Genomic DNA, 20,866 nt, shown 5'->3' with positions numbered 1-20,866 from the left:
CGATACATTAGATAATATAATAATTCACCGAAATCGATATTGCGAGCGTTATTTTATCCTTAATGTCTAGTTCCGATCTCGATACAAACATTCGGTGATATTCGCTCCGTGGCATCTGTTGCCCGGATGTGATCAAGAAGGGAAAGAAAATAGAAGTGAAAAAAAAAGGGGGGAAAAAACGAAAACACAGAGGGAAAGAATACGAAAAAGGTGAACAGAAGAGTAGAGAAACGATATAAAAGAGAAAGTGAGATGGAGGAAAAAATTACTTTGTTTCGAGCGGTCGAGGATGTGTGGAACATCTGGTTGACTTGGGCGAGCCTCATATTCCCTGCATCGTCGCTTTTCGTACTCACTACGTTTTTCTTTCAGTTTCTCGAATCGTTTTCACCCGTGATTTTCGCCATAAGAGTCAGCGCAGCTGCACCGCTTTTGGTACAGTGATTGTGGGGAGCAAAAAACTTCTCCAAACTTCTTTTTGTCGTTACTGTGCTTTTTTTTTCTTTTCTTTTATTCTTCTTCTTTTTTTTTTTTTTTTTTTTCGTTATATCTGTTTTTCCATCATTCTTGGCTTTTACCGACCGTTTTCTTTTTCGTCGGTAATTTTCACCTCGCGATAATGAAGAAACACGTTGACTCAAATCTCTTTCTTTATGATTCCTTCTGCTACTTTTTTAACTTTCCGTTTCTCCGTTTTCGGAGGAATAAAAGGAGTTATTGTAATCACAGTGAAAATGAAAAGTTGAGTTTTTACTATATCTCGATGTTTCGTATGTATGTGATCAATTTTTTTAACCAACCATTTCTCTTAACGAGTGACTGGATTTCAATGATTTTGGTCTCAATCGACGTGACTTTTCCAAACTTAGAACTAAACAAATTTTGGTTTTGATCGGTCAAGCATTTTTTCAATAATTTAAATAACAAAATTCCAAAAAGTCAAATAAGAACGATATCTCGATAATGGATGAACTGATTTGAATGAAAATTGGTACCGTAAGGTTTCTCAGGTCACTAAACACGAATCTGAAGTCAAATTATGAGATCAAATTGAAATTATTCAGATTTTGACTGAAATTTGAAGTCGGAGGTTTTTTGGGCCACCGGTAACGTATCCAAGATCAGAATTCCAAAATTATTTATGGTGAATACATTATAGTTGTTCAAAATAAAAAAAAATCGTTACATTTTCATGTAATATGGCATCCAAGGGCTTTTGAATTGTCAATCACGAATCTAAATTTGTAATTCGAACCTCGAATTGGACTTTAACATTTTTTTGTTCCCCGAACTTGGAACCTGCTATGAAAAAAACGGGAAGTTTGAGGCCTGACTCACAGTCAGCCTAAAGCCACTTGTTTCCCTTATTTTCTGAGTGTGTAATTTTATAAATCGGTGCGTTTCGACAAAAACGTTCCATTCAAGCCCTCAAGTAAAGATATTTGTAGCGAGCCTATTTTTGAACAATAAAATCAGGTCAACTGGTTGATCGGTAATAAATTATTTACCGAAATTAAAATTATTACCAAAAAATTTTTTATCTGTTCGTTAAAATACCGTCAAAATGAAATTTTTTCACGTTTATCGTTATTTATCGTTAACGTGATAAAATTCTAACTATATTTTCAAAATTCGTGAATTTCGGACAACAAGAAATCGTTGTTAACGAACCAAATTGACGCAAATGTATTCGGAGGCTCGTATTTTTTTCTGCAAGGCTGAACGCGTCTCAGAAATTTTCCAGGTCCTGTTGTTACGCAATACACGTACATACCTACTTGTATAAAATCGAAAGGAGGGGTTTGATGTATAAATAAAAGAAATCTACCGGCGAAGCTTTTATCTAGATCGCTTCAGTCCCGCATCCTCTCACTGCAGAGTTAAACCTATGTCTGCTGCTTGACAAGAAGCGTGCGTAATTCGGTACGCCAGCAATCCTCGGCATTCCTTTCTGAGAATAAGGAAAGAAGGGGAAAGAGCGAGAGAGTGAGGAAAGGGGGTAAAAAAAAAAAAAAAAAAAAAAAAAGAAAATGGGAAAAGTAAAGAAGAGAAAAAGAAGACGGATGCCTGCCCCGAAATTTCCATAAGTTGCCAGGCTGGGACGTCTAACTTTTTCCACTGGTATACTCGACTCCGCGTTTATTCACGTATAAAACAAATATTTTAATAAAAACTCCACGGAATCCAGAAACCCGATGAAAGAAAAACGTTTCGATTCACTCTTAAGAAGATTTCACCTCAATTCTTCTAACTGATAACAATTTAATTTTTAAACGTATTTGAAGGTGGATTTTTTATTTTTTCCATTTACGTTAGATGTAAAAAAAAAATTAGCGAAACATTTTTTAACTTCTTTTTCACTCTCGTGAAAGGCTGGACTTATAAAGTATCTAAATACAAATTCGTACAGGAAATTTCATGTACTATGGAAAAAAAAAAAAAAAAAAAAAATACTGAGACCAAAGAAAATAATCAAAATTTTCTCTCTTCATTCAATTGCATAGCAGCTTATTTCTGAATATATCCAATGAATTCTTTCTTTAAATTTTAGCCGTTACTTCCAGCGATTTTCATCTCTGAAGTTCAGACGAAAGAATCGATTCTATCCATTGAGGTCTTACGTTCAGCAACGCTGACCGTTGCGCAAAAAGAAATTTTCTCACGGTTCTTTGTCACGGCGGAGTTCTTTAGAGGACGTATATTCTGGTTCAAGAATTTGAAAAATGACGCGATGAAGGTCGACGAAGTGAAACTGATCCTGATTGATTTGTATTTTATCAAGATTTTATCAATCATTGCCTGAATCGATTCTGCACAAAATATTGTTGTCATTTAATTAGAAACTGTGTGAAAAAAACAAGCTTAGGTTGATTAAAATGCTGGAGACACGAAAAGTTCATCCTTGAAAAAAAAATGTCGGAATGAAATAATTTTTTGAAAATTATTTACTTCGAAGGGGTCGAAGTGGTTACTATTTTAATTAAATCTAATACGATTAATTTAGATCAGAGCTTTTGATCCTTGATGTCGTATCGTTAACCTGGTTTGTATCCTCGTTCGGGTACCATATTGATCGATCTTCCGGCGTTGATTAATTCCTAAAGTTCCTTTGTCACAATGAATCATAGAGCGGTTGAAGCGGGAGTTGAAAATCAGGTTGCGGTAGGGAAGTCCTCTGTGCCAAAATCCTCGCCAGAATTCTCCCGGGTCTCCGCTCCGAGTAGGTAAATTCATTCCGGTTTGTAGCAGAGCGAGTGTCTCTATCCTGGAAGGAACATTGTGGAACGGCGACGGCGTTTAAGTGGTGTGAAACACGCCCCACCGCTTACCGGTAGCGACAAACGTGAAACTCGGGTAAGCGAAGAGGACAAATAATTACCGCAACAAACGCCCGGCCGACCGAAGCACCCGCCAAACCCAGTTTCTGCAGTCTCGCTGCGTTTCGACGTGACGCACACACTGTTAAGGGTAATGGGGCGAAGGTAATCCTGTTAGACGTACACCTAGAATTACGAGTGGCGACCTCCAGGTGAACTTCGGGATTCGGTTCGTGGACACGCCGAGGGTTCGTGTTGCCGATAACGTTGTTGAAACGGGCTAACCACGCGGGATTTCGAACCCCATTGTCCAGTTGAGGAGGAAGGTGATACTACTCAACGTCTCCGCTCGTCTAACCATTGAGTTGTAAATGCGGGGACATCAAACGCAGCTTTGTGGTATTAGAACCAGACGTGTGGTTGACCACCCATTGAATGTCTGATTGATTGTGTGCCATTGACTTGCACTTGATTACCCATTGAATTTTAAATGGCCACTGAACGTATCTTTCTTATATTCGGAAATGTCTTGTGAACTCAATTTTTTCAATATTTCAACTGCTGATTGACTGCCCATTGAATGTAAAATTATCGATTAGGATTATTCTTTGAATTTTTGTTGAGTTACCAAACACAACTTTGTGGTATTCGAACCAGACGTTTGGTTGACCACCCATTGAATGTCTGATTGATTATGTGCCATTGACTTGCACTTGATTACCCATTGAATTTTAAATGGCCACTGAACGTATCTTTCTTATATTCGGAAATGTCTTGTGAACTCAATTTTTTCAATATTTCAACTGCTGATTGACTGCCCATTGAATGTAAAATTATCGATTAGGATTATTCGTTGAATTTTTGTTGAGTTACCAAACACAACTTTGTGGTATTCGAACCAGACGTTTGGTTGACCACCCATTGAATGTCGATTGATTATGTGCCATTGATTTGCACTTGATTACCCATTGAATTTTGAACGGCCACCGACCGTATCTTTCTTATATTTGGAAATGTCTTGTGAAACTCAATTTTTTCAGTATTTCAACTTTGCTAGTCGACTGCCCATTGAATGTAAAATTCATGTGCCATTGGACCTCACTTGATTGTCTGTTGAATTTTTATTGAGTTACCAAACACAACTTTGTGGTATTCGAACGGGAGGTGTGGAGTTGACCACCCATTGAATATCTGATTGATTATGTGCCATTGAACTTCACTTGATCATACATCGAATTGTAAACGTGCGATCCAACGCATTTTTCTAGCATTTGTATGCAGCAGTACCCATTGACTTAGAAATGTCCCGTTAAGCTCAAGTTTTCAGTAATTAAATTGTATGTTCAGTTATAATTAACTATTGAACGTGAAAATCAGGATTCGTTGACCCTAACTCAATTGCCCGTTGAATTTTGAATGAGCCACCAATCATAATTTAATAGTATCCGAAGAATCCATTGACTTACAAACGCATCTCTGTAATATTTTCATACAGTACATGAAACCCATTGACTTGGAAATGTTTTGTCAAACTCAATTTTTCAGTATTTGAATTGTACGTCAAGTTAATTGCCTATTAAACATAAAATTCATGTGTCATTAAACCTCACTCGATTACCCGTTAAATTTTAAATCAATTACCAAGCATAAGTTCGTAGTATTTAAACTGGTCATGAAATCAACGATCCATTGATAATATATTTAATCACGTGTACTCACACACCACTTGATTTCCCACTCATTGAATTTGAGAATAAAATATATATTCAAGTAGGTACCCATCAAACGTCAAATTCCAGTGCAAATCAATTTCTCTATAATTTGTTATTCGTTTAATTGTCAACGCTCCGAATTAGTCGTGAAATCGTCTATGCATGTCGAATATCAAATTCATAATCTGTAGGTAATTGAATCTCACTCGAGTACATACTGCTTATTTTTTTCGTAAAAGCATCGAATAAATGCAATCGAACTCAGCTTCGCACTGCACTCGCAGTAGCTGTTCGAATATATGATAGTTGAATTTAATTTATGCACTCATTAAAACTTGATTACAAATTGTGATGATATTTAGCTGCACTTAACAACTCGTGACGAAATAAAAATGGTGGACAACCGGGTCAATGAGCATCATCACGAATCATTTCACCTGGTCGTTATAATTCCAAGAGAAAAAAAAAAAAAAAAAAAAACAAATTGAGTCATCTGTCAAACTAACAACGCTTAACGTTTGATAAATTTCTCGCTATTGACGTCGTTCTTTTTTATTTGATTAAATTTGCTTGCATAAAATATTGATTTGACAGTTTTTTGAATTTTGCAATGAAAACTCTCCGCACTTTTCATGGTATTGTTCGACAGTGAAATTCGCTTTCCAAGTGTATTCGTAGCAGAAAGTAGTAGTTTTACCGAAAGTCAGTTGATTGGACTCCTGTGTGAGGGGTGATTTATACACAATGCTTAATTAATTATACACAACATGGGTGCGCACAATGCGGTATACAGAGAGTTGAACAGCCAGACAGTCATGGAGGTAATTATTACACGTGTACACTACGCATGTATAATGTATGTGTATTACATATACATGCATAATCTCTACAACAGTTCATTGTCAACGTATAATTAGCGTTTAATTGTAATTTAATATTGTACAAAATTTTCGGGGCAACGATGCGATGACAGGACAGATTTAAACATTTGAGATTAAATGCGTGCCAAGATGATCGATTAACAGTAACGCTCAAGAGCGGCGTCACTGTTATATATATATATATATGTATACAAATTACAACCCCCGGATCATTAAACCTGTAAATTAATATATTCTTCAAAAGATCTTCCTCCATAATTTTTTATCAATCCTGACAGAACTTTAACGATCAATTTATCCATAATTCTCGATGAAAATTCAAAGATACTTCTTTTCCGTCGGACTAATCGAGGAAAATCAATCTCAATTATACTTAAACAAAAACATCAGCATACATCAGAGACGGATCATATCAAATTGACCCAACACATCGCCTTCTTTGAGGGTTTACACGGGTTACGAAATTATTTACAAAATCCATTTTTTTTTTATCCAATAGTGTAACGTGAAAAATATTTTCACAAAAATTAAAGGAAATCGGAGCAAAATTCCAGGAGACAGATCCTTCGGAACTCTATATTTTCGAAGTCGGCGGCGACGATTTTTCGAAAACTAACGAACCGATCTTGTTGAAATTTTGCACACTTTTTCTAGATAGTATTGACTAGACAAAGATTATTATTTCTAAGGAGCTGGAATTTTCAATATTTTGTTGAAGGAAAATTCTACAAAATATTGTTCAAACTTCGTTCTTTTAAACGCTTAATAGTTCGAATAAACTAATTCTTTGATCAAACAAGAAAAAAAAAAAAAAAAAAAATTAGCGATAATCTGTTTTTTCTTCACCTTCGAGCCCCAAGTAACCCCTTAACAGATGGTGATGTCAAATGCGGAGTCAAATTCGAGATTAATTTTCCTAAATGGATAACCGTAAACCAGCCGAGCTTGTATTTCTATGGGGATGGAATTGGTTTGAACGGTGGAAATTCGGCAGAATATGCATATATGCATAAGGGGAGGACAATGTAGGGGTGCAGGTATATCAGTCGGCAGGCAAAGGGCTGCCGGAGGATAAGTAGCAGCGCACAGTAGAAGACGAGGAGGAGGGCTGAGGTCTGAAACACGCTTCAGCGCACTTTGAAATTGTAGCATTGTGTACCGAGTCATGGAATTCGACTCGACTATAATACAATATGCGGTACACGTGGGTAAAACGCCGAAGCTCCACACACCCCGCAAGCTCATGCAGTCCTTTTGCCCATATAGATGCCTAGATTCCATCCATCGCCAAGAAACTTACTCGCTGGTTCATTCTCCGCATTCTATTACGTCTACCTACAACCATATTTATTATCCTTGCAGTGCTCTGCTCCTCGACATCCGCTTAGGTACCTTGTGCAAAACCGCTTTCACGTGCAATCGATACAAGCAAATACCAGCACCCATTTATATTCTCGTCGTTCAAACTGCGGAGAAATTTTTTCGGACGACCATCAACATGAATATCCCTGTTAAAAATCACCCCGAAAAAAACTCTCCCTAAAGAATTTTTTACTTTCGCCCTGAACAGCCATTGAATCGTCAAAGTCAGATATTTAATCGTCAATCTCGTTTATTTTGATTTAGTTTTTTCATTTTTAGTGTTTTTTTTTTTTTTTTTTTTTTTTTTTTTTTTGCAGGGCTGATATTGTCCGAGATTTCGTACCGCGATGATTTGTGATCGAGTTGCCGGTCAGTGAGAGAGAATGGTTTGAATTCGATGGTCCGATTCGGTACGCGTGGAACGACGCTGAATAATTCATGGCTCAATCATACCACGATAATTTATCGGTGATCAAGTTTCATTGTTCAAAGTCTACTGAAAAAGTGTACAAACCACAATCCTTTTGACTCGTTTCGTTATACGAGTGAAATGTTTTTGATGCAGGTTTTTATTGTGATATCAACGAGTCGTTTGAATTACACTCTTACAGAGATATCATCAACCCGTTTCTGGTTTCCTTTCATGTTCGTTCAGACAGACGTATAATTATATAATCTTACTGGAATTTCGCTCTGCTTGTTACTAACAGTATTTCGTCTCTGTTTCATGTTTCACGTCTGCATTTCCAACATGCCAGGACAACCTGACATTCATAAAGGTAAGACATAGTGAAAATTTCTTTACAGTGGAAGGGAATTTCACTTTCTTTTCAGTTTACCTTCACCACTATTATCCCTGTTACTGTTATTGTTAATATTATCGTCGAGCTTGTATAAATTCCAACGAAGCTGGAAGTCACTTGAACTAAGAAACTAAACCAACGTATGTGGAATAAAAAAATTTAATAATATAGATCTGACCTGGAAAACTGTACCGTGGAAAGTTTATTGTTTGCAAAAAAGTTTCAACTTTTCCTTGATTTCTTTCGCCAGAATTAACCGAAGAAAACAGAATGAAAAGGGGGTAAAAATTTCGCTCGGATTTCCCAGCGGACAACTCGAGCTAATATAATAGCACAGTTTCGAACCATAAACGCAAAGAAGGAAGAAGAAGAAGAATAAAAAAATAAAAATAAAACAGCGGAAAAGCCGGGCTTTTATAATTTTAAGAGCGTGAAAACTTGTTCGCAACTAATCAGTCGCCGATATTTATGCCGCAGACGGAAACCGCCCTGATGTACGACGCCGTTCATCTTTTTGCTAAGGCTCTCCACGACCTCGACACCTCACAGCAAATCGACATAAAACCTCTGTCATGTGAGTCGGTCGATACTTGGCCGCATGGTTACTCGCTGATTAATTACATGAAGATCGTAAGTGTGGGAGGAATGATGAGAAAGAAAGAATAAGAGAGAGAGAGAAAGAAATTACAGCCATCATTGAATTTTTTCGATTGTCAACAGGTCGAAATGCGTGGTCTGACTGGAGTCATCAAGTTCGATCACCAGGGCTTCAGATCCGACTTTGTCCTCGATATTATCGAGCTCAACAGCAAAGAGGGTCTGAAGAAAATCGGCACGTGGAACAGCACCGAGGGTGTCAACTTCACCAGGACCTACGGTGACGTCTATACTCAGATCGTGGAAAGCCTACAGAACAAGACATTCGTCGTGACAACGATATTGGTTAGTGCCAAACAGATTTCACTTACCGACAGAGCTTGAGAGTCACTCAGAAAAACATGATTTAGTATTCTATTCAGAGTCATCGAAATTGGATGATGTCTTGGTTTGACCATCTCAAGTTCACTCTCAGTTATGTGACTAAACAATATCCACTTCCATTTTTTCAAGCACTTTTGATATACTTCATTCACGTACCGGACATTCGTATCCACTCATACTTTGATCTAGAGAATTTTTTCCCGGCTGAAAATGGGCCGAAGGACTACACACAGTGAACGTGGAGGGACTTCAGAGTGAAGTTTTTGAACAAGCCTAGAAAAGTTGTCGATGCAGGTTATACCCGGGTGAGCAAATCTCGTGAGAACTTTGGCCGTGATGAGCTCTAACGCCGAAGAGGAGGTTGGACCATAGGGCCAGTTTTTGCCGGAGATGTTCCACTGGCCGGAAGCCAGTCACGAATTCACTAATTGCTTTAGGAAGGACTGCCAACTTTTCGCTGGTCGTTATTGCAAAGCGTAAAGAGTAGTGGACGGTTCCCTGTATCCCGTGTCCTTGTTCGCAGAGCTCTCCATACTGCATGAGGAAGGATTCCAGTGAAAAGTTGACCGGAAACGCGCAGTTCGAAGGGTACGGGATCGACTTGATACACGAGATATCTCGTATACTTGGATTCAATTACACCTTCAGACTGGTTCCTGACGGGCGGTACGGCTCTCTGAATAGAGAAACGAAGGAATGGGACGGGATGATGAAGGAGCTTCTCGACCAGAAGGCCGATCTCGCCATTGCCGATTTGACAATTACCTACGACCGCGAACAGGCGGTTGACTTCACAATGCCTTTCATGAACCTCGGTAAGATCCTTGCCTATACCTGGTACTTCAATCTCTTCGACAAGCCGAGTGGTTGGTGGTACTCGCTGAAGCTCACAGTGTGTCTTTCAATGATACCGCCAATGCACTGCTTGAATCCATAGTACCAACCTGATTCTTATCGAGCATTATCGGAATGACGTCCGACTCTGATAGTAAAAATGATTATCTTCCACTCTCCGATGCTATTAACGATCCAACGAAGTCTTTTACGCACTTCTACTCATTTTCTGAACCAGTCTCTCCTTCGTTTCAGGGATAAGTATACTCTACCGAAAACCGATCAAGCAGCCACCGAACCTGTTTTCGTTCCTGAGTCCGTTGAGTCTTGACGTGTGGATCTACATGGCGACAGCTTACCTTGGAGTATCAGTACTGCTTTTCATACTAGCCAGGCAAGTGCACAGGTCACTTTATTTCGTTTAACGATAATATGCACAACATGTTTTTTTTCAACACCCGTTAAATAAGCACGGAGTCGAGGGACCAAAGGTCTTCCTCAGTTCTCTGCTTGAGCTTTTTGCCGAATCGATCATGATTCATCAGGAGTAAAAGCAGTTGGATTGGTTTAGATTCACGCCATACGAGTGGTACAATCCACATCCTTGCAACGCGAATCCGGACCATCTTGAGAACCGTTTCAAGCTACTCAACTGCATGTGGTTCGCAATCGGATCTCTGATGCGACAGGGATGCGACATCCTGCCCAAGTAAGCCGGTCGTCCAACCCCTGCACCGCATCTTCAGAATCTGGTCTTGCATTTCTTCGTGCAGTTATGAACCCCTCTCACATTTACCCTGAACCCCCCCCCCCACCCACCGTCGTGCCCTCTACCATAACGTCTCCCTAACTTTGCACGGGAACTTGGCAGAATTGCACGTCAACGGAATGCTTCACGCTGTAAATGATAAATGACGGTGGCCTGATGTGGGGAGAAAACTGGTTAGATGGAACAACATTATTGGAAAAGATTTGGAGTTGGATTCAATAACATTAGATTCAATTAGAAGTCGACTAACTGTGGACCAAATGATTCTTCCAAAAAGTCACTCAAGATTCAGAGGTTTACTTCCTCACGTCAGGTCAAGTCAACTGGGCATCACGGGAAGGAGAATATCGATTCCAAAATCGTACGAGAGGTTGAAGTGGAGTAGAAATCGGATGTTGAGTATAAAAACCTTTTAATAACCGAACGAATCGTTGAATGAGCGCAGTAGTGCGGTTATCGGATGAAGTTTGGAAGAGAGAACTCGGCTCAGAGAGCAAAGGTCTTTCAGTCGATGCCTGAGCTCGAGGTTTATTGGCTTGAGGTGAGAAATGCATGGATTGAAAGAAGTTCTCAAGACGTAAAAAACGCCGGCCTTACAGCCCACACCTGTCCCATTATCCCGACGTTGATCGATCGATGAAAGAACGGGTGATTTGGTCCGTTCGATCATCAGAGACGATTTTGAATATGTTCTCCGTTGGTGACAGCGGTGGGATCCCGTCGAGCCGGGCAGGCAGGAGGCGGCTCGTAGTCGGTGAATTCGGGCCTTTGATTACACTGGAGTCCAGCATCTAACCCCAAGTCCTTCCTTTGACGTGTCTGCAGGTTCAGCCCTTACGAGTGGGAGAATCCGCACCCCTGCAACGCGCAATCCGAGGTCCTCGAGAACGAGTTCACGCTCCTGAACTCGCTCTGGTTCACCATCGGCTCGCTCATGCAGCAAGGCTCTGATATAGCTCCAAAGTAAGTCCCCTGCAGTCCTTTCGATTAAGTTAGCCAGGGAACACGTCGCGCCCGTTTTGCGCGTCTCTACTTTTGCCACGGCTACCCCTCATCCCCATCGAGTACTCGAATCATATTGAAATTGTAGATAGACGAGCTATCGAGTAGGCCAGGAAAATTACTTAGACGAACAAGATGTGGTTACAAAGGTGTCGGTGGATGCTATATCGTAGGCTTGCTGCACTAGCATACGCTAACGATATGCTGGTCGCATTTTCCGCTGTAGAGTCCTGCCCGAGTCCACTTTTTAGGTTGTTTAATTTTTGTGAGACCCTTTGGTTTATTCCTCACAAATTATAATTACCGTTTATTTCGTAGTAATTTTTTTTTAGGCTGCTCTGTCTGTCTATAGATTGTAGAATAATTTAATCTCTTCACCCGTTATCGTTGTCGTATTTTAGTGCCAGCCGTAACCAAATTCACTGATCCAAAAAGTAGTGCCTCGTCTATTTTCAGGACCGATATCTTCTAGTCTATTTATTATTACTGCTTTTTCAGTTTTCTGTCTCGTTTTTGGTTATCATTCGCACCCTCGTCATTCTTGATCGAAACACTTTGTGAGATCATATCTGAAATTATGTATACCGATCGGTCTCAAAATTCATGCATACAAAGATTGAACTTTTTTCAAATGCTTGAATGAATCGTTTCGAAGTTATCCGATCTGAAAATGGTCAGTTTGAAATTATGTCAAAGCATTTTTGGTCGAAAGTAGTAATTTTTATCAGCATAAAAGGCATTTTTTTGTTTTTTACATACGTTTAAATAATAACAAAGGGAGCAGAAGTTGTACGGAATTGACTTTTGATCGCAGGGCAGTATCGACGCGAATGGTCGCCGGGATGTGGTGGTTCTTCACCTTAATTATGATATCATCGTACACAGCGAATCTGGCGGCTTTCCTGACGGTAGAACGAATGGATTCGCCGATAGAAAGTGCGGAGGACTTAGCCAAGCAGACGAAAATCAAATACGGTGCTCTTAGGGGCGGAAGCACTGCTGCCTTCTTCAGGGTAAGAATGAATGACTGTACAAAATGTTGCCACCAGATCACGGAAATTACCTACTTTAGTCTCTCGGTGTTTTTGCGGGGAGGAAATTTGCTCGATGATTGAACGTAACGTCGTTTCAAACTGACAATGAAACATCCCACGATAATTCAGACGTTTCTGAAACCCGATGTAGCCGGAAGGGGTTGGGACGTGAAATACACGGATGATTGTGAGCCCTGCGAATATCAAAATCGCGGATTCCTTCACCTGCCAATTCAGCTGGAAATCCGCATACCTGCAGTAGTCTGTCGTTTCTGAAGGGGTGCTTCAGCGGGGGATAATGTTGCCTCTGAAAACACGAATGATTGATTGATACACCGGGTAATATCGAACCCCGAACAAGATATTAGACCGAAGAGATGTTGTCGTTTCTATATCCATCCCTTCGGTTTATCGTTCAAGATGGATGGAGTTGGTAATGGAGTTGCGGTTCGCGGAGTCAACCAAGTTTAACTAACACGCGTTTCTTTTTTCCTTTCTTTTTTTTTTCTTCACACTCAGTACGCGAATAACTCAAGAAATATGATAAAAAAAATTTCAGACCAAAGGTGATCAAAGTATGATCCACGGTAAGAAGGAACTCCATTAACTCTAAGCACGTATCGGTTCGGATTCATTTGCATTTGATATTCCCTGTTTACATTGAAATTGCGTCGAGTTTTTTGTAGTGCAAAAGCTGTGGATGACTTACCGAACTATTACCATTCAGGATTCGAACTTCTCGACTTACCAGAGGATGTGGTCCTTCATGGAATCCGCGAGACCAACGGTCTTCACGACGAGCAACGTCGAGGGTGTGGACAGGGTGGTCAAGGGCAAGGGTAGCTACGCATTCCTGATGGAATCCACTTCGATCGAGTACGTAATCGAGAGGAACTGCGAGCTGACGCAGGTTGGTGGTCTGCTGGACTCCAAGGGATACGGAATCGCCATGCCACCAAGTGAGTTTGCGATGCAGATGAACTCTTTTCAGCTTGATCATCGAAATTTTTTCCCAAAGAAATTCGCCTTGGCGAGTTCATGGAAGCCCTTCGAGAGCGTCGACGTGACATGACGTGCCTACGTAGCAAGGAGCCATTTTACCCGATCCTCAAAGCGTAATTTCTCTCCCCCTCCCTACAGATCAGCCCGCACAGCACAGACGCGTTCCTATCTGTAATAAAATCTTCTGTTTGTCTTAGCTAAAGTTTTACTGCATCCGAGGTAAATTCAATTTTCAGATTCACCCTACAGAACAGCGATAAGCGGAGCCGTCCTCAAACTTCAAGAGGAGGGCAAACTACACATACTCAAGACCAGGTGGTGGAAGGAAAAACGTGGCGGCGGATCTTGCAGGGTATGATCTCCACTTTATACTCCACATTCTTTTTTTTTTTAGAGGAGCAGGGGGGGGGGGATTTTTTTATGAAACGTCATTTCGACAGTATCAATTCATTTTAAAGTATTCACCTGATGTTTTAACCCTTTCAGTCACCCGATTGAGTTCTTTTTTGTTTTTGTTTTCATTTGGCACGGAAAGGCAATTTTCTCGTGTATTTTGCGATGTATTTTTCGATGCTGTATACGAATGTAATGTGAAAAATATGATAAAACTAAAAACAACCCCTGAAATGGGCTAAAAACGGGGTGAATTATCAACATTGTTTTAGACAGTGTTCTTGAATGAGATTTATATGAATATTTATTTTGAGACGGTACGATTTCAAGTCTAGAATAGATGCGACCCCCAATACTATGTATATGCTCCCCTGAGAAGGGTGGAAACTCTACCCCTTTGCATAAAATTTTGTAAATCTAATGGCCATTTTGAGATCTCTGTTTGTCAATCAATGAATTCTAAGCGTTTTTAGTATACGTTTATTATTATATTTCTCCACTAACAAATTACATTTTTTTTTCTTTCGGCGTGTGTTTATTTAAAACAATTATAAATAGTAATGTATTCACAAGAAATCTTAATCATTCCAAAGTATTTTTTACCAGAAATTCTGAAAAAAAATTTGGACTTTGCATGGAATATAAAGAAAAATGACAAAAAAAAAAAAAAGGGGCCATTATAGTCGTTTCTGTGACTGAAAGGATTAAGGGGTAACGAAAAAAAGCGTTGGATAAAATTATTTTATATGATTGTTCTCAATTTTTTCTACAATTTTTCAAAACCATCTTATCGATCGACACGGTTTAAAAATTTGAAAAAATTCTAAAAAATCATGTGTCAGATATGAAAATTTTTAAACTTAGAGCCCGAGTGGGGAGATTTTTTCTTCTTACTGTTTTCAAGCTTTTTCGTATCAAGTATCACACATATATGTATCAAGACTATACAATATACATATAAAGCTAATACATATTGTCAAATGTAACGCGCTACTACGAATAAAAATATTGTATAATATATAAAATTTCCTCGAATCAATCAAGCACAACTCAAAACTCAGTCACGACGTGATTACGTGCCTCGTTTTAAGACTACGCGATCGATTCTAACGCAATTAGACGTGATTTTGAAATATCGAAAATCCCCAAATTTTTCTCCCCTCGTCGGAAAGGGATAATTTGATTAATAATCCGGGAATGAGACAGCCCTTCTCCCTTCTCCCTTCCAGGCAGGAAATATCCCGGAATTCTAAGCAGTTGACAAGCCCGATTGTCTCGTTTCAGGACGACACGTCCAAGAGCAGTTCAGCGGCTAACGAACTCGGCCTGGCAAACGTCGGTGGAGTCTTCGTCGTTCTGATGGGGGGAATGGGGGTCGCCTGTGTGATAGCGGTCTGCGAGTTCGTGTGGAAGAGCCGGAAGGTCGCCGTCGAGGAACGGGTGAGTGAGGTCAGATAACACGAAGAGGGCGAGGTCAAGGGGCACGGAAAACCGGAAGCGCACCTCGACCCGGACGCCATTTACCCACTCGACATACCCAGGGAGTACATCAGTTGATGTTCGCTCGATGGTGGAGTTCCTCTTTAATGGTCCGCGAGGATGCGAACCTGCAACCACCGCGAAGTCATTCGGGTCTAGCCTGCAATCGCCGTCGATCATTTATCTTCTAGCTTAAATTCATCACGCTTAGGACGCGTATTTATCCGTCTGCGTGTAACTATATACGGACAGAAAGGATTTTTTTTCCCTTAACAAATAATGCGTCAATTAGGGTGGGAGGAAAAAAATTACCATTTTGTTTATTGTTTTTTTTCGTTAGACACCGTCAAAATCTCGTTTAAGATAACGAAACGAAAAATCTATCAGCGATTTTTTATTTCCTGTTTAAATAATACGGAAGATGTGTATTTTTTTTTTTTTTTTGTTTTGTTTTTTGTATTTTGGAATTTTGTTTTGCTTCAGAATGGATCGGCGTTTCGGATGTAGCGATGCATATTTTTTTAGGACATTCAATGATCTACGAAAAGGGTGTATTGCTAATTTTTCGTTAATATTCTGGGTTCAAAAGTTAATAAAAATATAAATTTTGTACAATGGCTTACGTTAGAAATTTAGTGCTTGTTAAGTCGTCGGAAATTTCTAGAAAATTTCCATTTTTCAGTAAAGAAGATAACGTGAACTTTGAGGATTTTATATTATATTTTTTTCATTTTTGAACTATTACTTCATAGAGGAAATTAAAAAAATCATGGAATTTGACATAATTAATTTTTAGCCTTAAATAACTTTTGAACCAACAGATTTATGAAAAAATTACAAGAGACCTTTCTTGTAGATCGTTCAATTTATTACAAAAATACGTATTGTTCTTCACGATACGTTAATCCGTTGTTGAGGAATAAAATTCCAAAATGAAAAATAAAAAATTCCTCTGTCATCTAAACGGGAAATGGAAAATTGCAAATAGGAACCTCTTAATATTAATATCAAGAGCTCAAACTTTTGCAGAATTTTGTTTTCGTCAACTTTCACGGCGACTAACAAGAAAAAAATCGTCATTTTTTTTTGGCCCACCCTAATTTCAACTATACGTCGTACGATTTTACCTTTCTTACTTTTTATTACCTTTTCTGATGTAGGAAAGGTAGGTATTGATTTCGGTCAATGATCAATTTTTCTAATTTCAACGAATTTTCACGTTTTCGATCATCTGGAAATCGAAAAACAGGTTGTTAGAGAAATTTCAAAAAATTGATGAGAAAAATTTGAAATTTACAGAATTTTACAATCGAATAATGGGCATGAAAAATCACCATGTACCGTTCAATTTCAACTTCCGGTTCTATCGGAAATCAATCGTTTTTTAATGTTCTACCGTTTCTAAATAAACGATTATTTTTTTCCCATTAATGTATTTATTTATTTTTTATTTTTTTTTTTCAAATATACAAATTTCTCGTTTTTCAGAAGCTTTTTTTTACCCATTCTTCTGTCCAAAATTTTTCGTTACGCTGCCAAATCCTATCAATTTCACATATTTCAGTCAACTGTTTTCGAAATCAGACTCTTCCCTTTTCACGGTGATAAAAAGTCACTCAAAAAAAGTATTCTTTTCAGTTTCTTTTCTTCAAACGCTTTTTGATATAACGTGAATATGATCAGAGCAACAATACAAGCTGTTGGGTAAAATCGGATTAATTGAAATCATCAAAAATAAATATTTTTTTCTTTTTTTTTTTATTCTACTTCGCGTATAGAACGTAGTTTGGAAGTAACTGATTCTTCGCTTCGTTTCGTTCCCTATTATATTTCGATCTCTTTCTCTGGTTTCTCGTAATTCTTTTTCTTCCCTCTTTGTTTTACTTTTATTTACTTTTTAGTGCACACAACGCGTGTCCACTTTGTACACGCTGCTGCTCGAGCAAACGAATTTACCAACGTCTAGCTTTTGCCAACGTGCTAAATGAATAAATGAATGTAAACGTGTTTAATTCGTAGACCTTTCGAGCTCAATTCAACTCTGCGGTTGAAATTATTCCCGTCCCTAAAAATTTATCCTTATAACCGTGTAGACCTAAAACGTGTTTCACTCTGACACGAAAACTGGGCGAATCGTCACTTGAAGGAAATAAATTTACACCAGACTTTTCGTGGTGGCAAAATTGAACAAAAAATTTCGGAAACTTGAAGCGATTTTTATTTTGTAAAAAAAAAAACATTCCAGAATCTTGCTCGAAATTTTCTGAGCTTGAAAACGGAAGAAACTTTGAATGAAGAGGACGAAAAAAAAAGAGGAAAAGAAAAACAAATTTCCACACTTAGATGGGGAGGAATTTTTTTCTGCCTGCTTAGCACGGATTTCACGTGAGATAAAAGTGTTTGACGGAGTGATTCTCGGGTGAAAAAAAGGGGGGCAGGGGGGAGGGGGGGGGGCGACCTTTCATCGACGCTACAGGCGTCGGATAGGGTGGTTAAATTTCTTCCCCATTCCCGTATAAAACTTTTGCGGGGAGAGTTTACGGTGTATACTTACAGGGGATCTCATATACACCGTGGTGTTCGCTTCACGGTTTCCTAATTTCCCCCAGCAAACATAAAACCCTGTTTGCCGAGCCCCTCTGCAAACTCACGTGGGCATAACGGCCTATTTTTGGAAAAAACACTCCGGCAACTTTTGGCAGTATTTGATCAAGAAGTAGAAACGAATTATTGGTATATTATGAAGTTATTTTCCGTTGATTCGTGTTAAAAAGTAGCGAAACGTTGTCAGAAAAGCAGGAAATATGGGAAAGGATTAAGTTTATTTGACACCTTTAGGAATTTGTTATTTATTTATTTATTCATTTATTTCTACTTATTTTACACCGTAAAATTTATGCAACTTGTCGGAATTCTCGACTCAATGTTTGAACAATTCTGAAAAAAATTCAAGAAACCATAAATTTTAAATTGTTTTTTTTGTTTTTTTGATAGGTAGATTGAAAAATTACTCAAATTCAATTGTAAAATCTTAATCTGATTTTCACGATGATATTCAGAATTGTTTTAATTATTTCGTTATGGTTCAATTTTCTGACGAATGAGAGGAATTTCATTCTCATTGAGAAAAGGATTATTCAGGACAATTTCAACACATTATACTCTCGTTTAATAGATCTGCGAAAAAAAGCCTTACATCGACAGTTGTATAAATGAAATTTATAAGTCGAGAATATATATCGAGGTAAAAAATTTGTCTCCAGGATAAATTCGTCAAAGGAAGGCAGCCTGATTTTAATTTAAATATCTCTCCCTTCCTCTCTCTTCTTAACATTAGCAGCCTCCCTTTCCTGTCGAATCAGCGTCAGCAGCACCCACGTGATTCGATTCGTACCCTAATCGTTTAAAATTCGGAATGTAGCGTTCCTCAATAAAACGTGAATAGAATTTCTCGGCACTGCACACGAGCAGATTTTTTTTCTCTCTTTTATTCTCCTTTTCCATTCTACGTCGCTTCGTTTCTTTGTCGGTGGCTGGATGTCTGGAATTCAATTGATCAGAAACTGAAGGATCGTCCTTGTTAACGTTGAACTTCGATGACGTAACAGCAGTGCAAATTTTTTTTGGCCAACAGGACCAAAGGCCTCAAAAATAATAATCCAAATAAAAATAACTTTAAAATTAAAAATCCAAAACACAATTTTTGTCAGTTTTTCGTACACTTTTTGCTATGGGTTTCTATTTTTTTTCTCTCTCTTTCTGATTTGGGTTATTTTTTCACGGGATATCGAGATCGATCGTAGGATTTTTTTTTATGGTATTGAAAAAACAAAGAAATAATAATAATGAAAAAAATGTTTCGTCAATTTCCATACACCGCCGAGATTGATTGTCATTATTACTGTTTATTGCGGTTATAATAACTGTTATTATTTTTTTCCATCGAATGTGCGATGTGTTGAAAAATTATTGTTATGTGAAAATAATTCTTTCTGGCAAAATCATCACGTAGATTATTTCGGTGTTCTGTTTTAGAAGCAGAAATCATCCGGCAAACCTATCTGCGAAGGTTTCACTGATCTCCACTAGCTGCATGTCGGGCGATATCTACACTTCGAAAACAGAATCGAAAACGATCTGAAACGAATGACACGTTGAATAATGAGACACGGAACGAGATGAGAGGAGAGATTGAAATTGAGGAAAGAGAAAAAGAAAGAGAAAGAGAAAGAGAGAAAGAAGGCTAAGAAAATTATGGTGAAATAGACGACGTGTGACAGACGGCGATTGTTTTCCACCTATTTATGCTAATCGTTTCACGGCTAAGCCGTTCTCGTGTGATTACCGCGGACCTAAATGAAGAAGAACTCCATCGAATCACTACGACGATGATAATTAATAAATAATAAGCAAACACTGAAAGCTACGACCTAACACTTGACCTCTTCACAATCTCACATTTCATTTAAACGAAGCTTGATATCAACGAAATCAAAGGATGACTTGAAAAAAGTGAGAATGAGGAGTTTAATTTTTTTTTTTTTTTTGCTCTCGGTTGGTTATTTTTTTTTTTTTTTTTTTTTTTTTTTTGTTGCAAAGTTTCTTGAACTTCGATACGTGCGCTTAAAATAGACAATCTTTGTACTATTTTTTGGCTAAAATTTTCTTACGATTCTAAAGTGTTAATAAGAATTATATGAAGAGGTCGAATACATCTGTCATTTGCTCATATCAAGTCCTTGAATAATTTATAAATAAATGACGAAGAAAATTCCGCTTGGGAATCAACGGCTTGCAAAGTGCTGTGACGTGATGATGATGATGATGATGAGGGATTGAAATTTGAATTATAAATAAATAAAAATGAATAAAAATTAAAGGTTATTATTATAACGATAGTAACGGTTGAAGAGATGTTGATCAGACCGTTGATCAGTTGATTGCGCAGAATAGATTATACGCTGTGCACAAAATGTAACGAATTCCCAGCCAAAGATGAAAAAACAAACGTGTATAATGTACATGATTAAAATCGGACAATTTTATACTGAGAAATATAGATAATATTCACGTAACTATAATATATTGATAGTCGTAGATAGAGTTATACGATTATTGTAAATATTATTAAAGAAGGAGGGAGGGGGGGAAGGTTAAGCATAAGAATGAGAATGACCGGCATTTTTTTCTGAAAACTCAATGCGGAGTCTGTAGATTTGATTTTCGGATAACACCGAACGTTTGGGGCGGGGTTAAAATTCCAAATTTGAAAACTTGCAAAGCGCCAAATGCCGATT

General features: G+C 38.3%; 1 protein-coding gene across 2 annotated transcripts in view; it reads left to right on the top strand.

Annotated features, from left to right (window-relative positions):
- LOC124414716 (glutamate receptor ionotropic, kainate 2) overlaps positions 1 to 20,041 on the top strand; it is a 198,524-nt gene extending 178,483 nt beyond the window's left edge. For both annotated transcript variants that reach the window (XM_046895743.1, XM_046895744.1), the window contains exons 8-19: positions 8,031 to 8,051; positions 8,553 to 8,705; positions 8,796 to 9,017; positions 9,580 to 9,871; positions 10,146 to 10,284; positions 11,485 to 11,622; positions 12,476 to 12,674; positions 13,423 to 13,654; positions 13,934 to 14,049; positions 15,375 to 15,530; positions 19,605 to 19,772; positions 19,804 to 20,041. In XM_046895743.1, coding sequence (XP_046751699.1) covers positions 8,031 to 8,051; positions 8,553 to 8,705; positions 8,796 to 9,017; positions 9,580 to 9,871; positions 10,146 to 10,284; positions 11,485 to 11,622; positions 12,476 to 12,674; positions 13,423 to 13,654; positions 13,934 to 14,049; positions 15,375 to 15,530; positions 19,605 to 19,658 — 1,722 coding nt within the window. In that variant the 3' untranslated portion in view covers positions 19,659 to 19,772; positions 19,804 to 20,041. The remainder of the gene's footprint in view (positions 1 to 8,030; positions 8,052 to 8,552; positions 8,706 to 8,795; positions 9,018 to 9,579; positions 9,872 to 10,145; positions 10,285 to 11,484; positions 11,623 to 12,475; positions 12,675 to 13,422; positions 13,655 to 13,933; positions 14,050 to 15,374; positions 15,531 to 19,604; positions 19,773 to 19,803) is intronic.
- Positions 20,042 to 20,866: the final 825 nt, after the last annotated feature.

This window comes from Diprion similis, chromosome 14 (assembly GCF_021155765.1).
Source record: "Diprion similis isolate iyDipSimi1 chromosome 14, iyDipSimi1.1, whole genome shotgun sequence".
Taxonomy (NCBI): domain Eukaryota; kingdom Metazoa; phylum Arthropoda; class Insecta; order Hymenoptera; family Diprionidae; genus Diprion; species Diprion similis.
This window is presented reverse-complemented; position numbering and strand designations above follow the sequence as displayed.